This window comes from Penaeus japonicus, unplaced genomic scaffold (genome assembly GCF_977035675.1).
Source record: "Penaeus japonicus unplaced genomic scaffold, GWHDUDI00000001_assembly GWHDUDI00000040, whole genome shotgun sequence".
Lineage (NCBI taxonomy): Eukaryota > Metazoa > Arthropoda > Malacostraca > Decapoda > Penaeidae > Penaeus > Penaeus japonicus.
In genome coordinates this window covers 4,285,573-4,290,238 of record NW_028234442.1, presented here as the reverse complement: position 1 = coordinate 4,290,238, position 4,666 = coordinate 4,285,573, and the positions used below count along the sequence as shown (strand labels likewise).

Genomic DNA, 4,666 nt, shown 5'->3' with positions numbered 1-4,666 from the left:
TATTTGTTTTTTTTTTATGACCAGAAAGCTCGAATTGCAAAGCAGTTTTCGGTTAACAAATTATTTACATTATGCATATTCGTGAAAGTATCAAATGTAAGTTGTATAAACGTTTTCCGCTGTGGAGTGATTCATTAAGGATTTTTTTTTTCCCGTTTGGCCTAATTGAAATATGTGGTGATGGAAAATAGAGGCAGTGTTATTTTTTTCGATTTACAATGAATAACCATGCTTTTGCACTCGTTACTGAAAGAACTAAGGATTAACAAGTGTTTCCTTACTATTACAGGACCACCGAGATGGCAAGAGCAGTCTCACTCTCCTCTCTAGTTACAGATGGACCAGCGCATGAACACACCCTCGCCAGACTTACACTTCAAACGACAGAGTAACGGAAAGACTTACGATCATCATGGCCACAAGTCCGGAAAAATTCAGGGCTGGGGAAACGAAAAGCTTCACCAGCAAGACAGAGAAACCGGAAACTTTTCCGCGGACTGAGACCTTCAAAACAGCGACTGAGAGAAACCAGCAAAACAAAGGCTTCTCTAATATACATGAACCCAGACAAGCATCTAAGAGAAGATGCAGTTTAGGTGATGTTGAGACGTACCGAAATTCGATCTTCGGTCAGGAAGAGATGGCAGATCAGCCACCAAAACCGAGAGTTAGATTGGACGGCGTTTTTGAGAAGGAAAATACTAACAGGGAATGCAGCTTGCAACCTCCTGTTGCACCAGCGGTAGGTGTGACAGCTCCTTCAAAAAGTTTGGAGAAAAGAAGGAGTTTGTCTCCGCAAAAGCCATCCAAATCTTTGAAATGTTATACTTGTGGGAAGTTGGTTAGGAGTAAATTCTTCAAAGGACACTTATTTTTCGGGGAGAGTGAGTGCACTCAGTGCAACTGGAAGATGACCAGTTGTAGAGCCTTCAGGAAACATATGTCAGGTGTAAAAATGGGTAAAACGAATTGTTTACATACATTACAATATTCCATGAAGCCTTCTGAGTACATTTCAAGTAGATTATCACAAGAATCTCATATTCAAACTGAAACTACATGCAGTTTAGTCTCATATATATCGTCTTTAAACGTATTAAAACGAACGGACCCATGGCAAAGTGCAATCATTCAGTGTGAAAACTTTCTGGACCCAGTGTCTTCTCAACCGAGTGAAACAAATGAGATCTCAAATGCCTCAGAAGCAGCAGAGATTGCATACAAACATGAAACCCAAACCTTGCCATCACTTGAAGATGAAGCTGGCGACTTAATCCTTTCTCATTCCTATGATCTTGAACATTTAAGTGATGTGGTTGAATATCAGGTTGCCAGAGATTATTCAGTAGCAACAAGAGAAAGTATAGATTTGCCCAGTGTATCCAACGAAGGAAATAATATGAGTGAAAGTAGATCATATCCTGAGACCAACAACATTTTTGGCGGAAGGCCATATCAGGAGAATGTCCCAGAAAGCACAGAGTCATCAGTAGCATTAGGATCATTTACTAATTTGAATCCACCCAAATTATCCAGGAGTCGTAAAAGAAAACCAGAACGGCCAGCATGCAAAACAGTACTGAGTATATCAGGAGCGAATGAATATGTTAAAGAGACATTGATAGAGACTCCATCAAATGGATATTACCTTGTAGTACGCCATGCAATTGAGGAGTGTCCAATGTGTTACACTGAATTGTGTCCTTCAAGATTTATTGTGAATATCAGCACTTACCTCCTTTCTACAGTGTGCATTGGCTGTGATTTGGCCATTTACATAATATTTGATCCTCCTGATGGTTCTGTTCCAAGAATTTCTGTGTTGATGGAAAGTAACCTTACTACGAAGCAGAAAGAAAATAATTCAGAGAGGATGAAAGTAGAGTGTAAGAAAATGAGGGTCAGAGACTTTTTCAAGAGATAATGGTACCTGTCACTACTGTTGCTAGTGGTATAGGATGTTAAACGCTGTGTACACACAAGTACATGTAGTTATCCTTTTTTCTGCATTAGTCTGATAAGTTATTAATAAAACTGTAAAACAGAGTTTTCCTTGGATCAACCTATTATACATTTACCACTATTATTCACTATTGGTATCAAGCCAGAAGTCATTGGCAGCGAATGGAGGCCAAATTCTTGTCGACATTCCTTGCCAGTGGTTCTCATAACATGGCAAGTTGTTAATGTAATTTACAATTGAAAATCGTCAGAGAATGACATACTATTGCACTTTTTGGGGTCATATGTTGCAGGATGTTAACTGATATATTTTTTTTGCTTTTGCTGATATATTTTTTAATCATTTCTCAACAGAGAAAGCAGTTTTACGAATTTTTAGTTATTTATTTTTTTGTGATCACTCATTTTGATATCTCCCAAATTGTCCCAGAGTAATACTGATTTGGCTTAACTTGTATATTGAGATTCAGTAATTATGATTATTCTTGTATATTTGAAAAGCCATTGACTAGATAAAATGAAGTATGAAAGTCAGAACTGGAATCAGAAAGTGCAAAGACCAGAGTGACGTGAAGAGTTTGATGGTGATACGGATACACATATATATATATATATATATATATATATATATATATATATAAATATATATATATACGTATATATGTATATATATGTACATATATACGTAAATATATACAAATATCTATATACATGAATATGTACAAGTATATATATATATATATGTTTATTTATGTATGTATATATATGCATACACACACACACACACACACACATATATATATATATATATATATATATATATATATATATATATATATATATATATATATATATATATTTATTTATTTATATACATATAATATATATGTATATATGTATATATATATATATATATGTGTGTGTGTGTGTGTTAGACTTTGAGTTTGCTGATGAAGACCCCAGTGGCAGCTCTTGGTGCATATCTCATTGAGATGTAGCCTTTGGAATGAGAGGTGTGGTCCAAGACTAAGCCCCAGCTGAGGATATCAAAGTCGACCAGATCTTAACTATCCTCAGTAGTGTAGTTCATGACAAAATCAGAGACAACAGACAGATTGGCCTGAAAGTAGGAGTCATGAACTCATTTAACACGTTTTGGGAATTCCATGAAGAATGGCCAAGCTAAGCGTCTTTAAAGCCCCGGTATTGCCAGTTCTGCTTTACGACAGTGAAGCCAGGACTCTACCCTATTCCTCGGTGTTAAGTCGTGATACCTGGGGACGACTCTGTCCATCAGTTTGTTCCCTACAGAGAATATTTCGAAGGTTCGTGACATTTTCTAGTCACGTCCGTTTCATGTTGCTGTATATCTCAAACTACTTTCAGTGTTTGAGATATGTACTACTCATATAGTGCTTTAAACGGTTGATGGGTGGCATCACGTACATGACAAATGAGTTTTTGACCGGAGATCAGGTGCCAACAAATAGGTGCCCAAGTCGCTATGGTGTATTTCATGCAAGGGCAGAGTAGATCGCTAATATGCCATAAGTATTGATTATAATTGGCGTAATACTAATTGAAATAGGTTTAGGTTAAAAACACAGCTTTGCATGACACCACTCTCTTCTAGCACCAGCAGGAATGGAAGCCTTGAAGGGCGCCTGTCCAAAATCTCTACCAAGCATTATCTTCAAAGACCAATAACACAGCACGATGCCGACCTCCGGCTCTAAAGTGCCGGCGATGGAGGATGTGAGAAGAGGAAGGTGATCTACACCACGTACAGTGTCTGCAATGTGCCCCTGTGCCAGTATAGTTGCTATGTACTGTGGCACTCAAAGTCGTAAGCATAGGTCTCCTTCTCTTCCCCATCTCTTCATCTATTTTCATCAGGGATGAGGATTTCTTTCGTACTTGTTTACGAAAATATACGGAAACGAGAATGAATTGCAATTTCTTCTTCCATAAAACTGTAGTACTTCTATCACACTGAATACAAAGAACACAGTGAGTATAACGGATCTGACACTGATAAACACTGTCAAAGGACACATTGAACTGCCTCCTTGATTAAATTACTTTTAGTTATTTAAACTAGTTGATAGTAGTAACAAGTGCGTGTGGTCTACACGTGCATGTAGTGAAAAGCTGCAAAAGATTAAATCTTTACATTTTGCCAATATAAATTCAGTTACAAATAAATTTAGAAACTGTTTTTAAAAACAGTACTAAAAATAATTATATGATACAGGATAATTATATTTAGCATAAAAGAATAGAGAAACTATATAAGAAATACGAACTAGATTGTGATCCCTTACTATTTAATAAACAATCTAACTTTAACTCATTACATGCCATCGGCAACTATAGGTGACAGCTCTTGTACCTGCACGTTTATAAATACCTATGGTTTCATGCACTCATACTACTTGAGATATTCTAAAGAGGAAGAAGGGGGTGGGGGGGGCAAGAGAGAGTTAGAAAGGAGGAGGGTCGAGAATATGAGTTAGAGAGAGTATATAAGACATTCTATATACATTTAAACTAGTCTAATGTTATAAACATATAAATCACATATAAATATATATATATATATTATATATATAATATATATATATATATATATATATATATATATATATATATATATATATATATATAATATATTATATATATATATATGTCATATATATATATA

The 4,666-nt window shown here is 35.8% G+C and overlaps 1 protein-coding gene across 1 annotated transcript in view; it reads left to right on the top strand.

The window, feature by feature from the left end:
- Window positions 1–2,046, top strand: part of LOC122242431 (uncharacterized) — a 2,087-nt gene extending 41 nt beyond the window's left edge. The window contains exons 1-2 of the mRNA XM_042999706.2: window positions 1–96; window positions 290–2,046. The exon at window positions 1–96 is cut by the window's left edge and continues 41 nt beyond it. Coding sequence (XP_042855640.2) covers window positions 413–1,924 — 1,512 coding nt within the window. The 5' untranslated portion in view covers window positions 1–96; window positions 290–412 and the 3' untranslated portion in view covers window positions 1,925–2,046. The remainder of the gene's footprint in view (window positions 97–289) is intronic.
- Window positions 2,047–4,666: the final 2,620 nt, after the last annotated feature.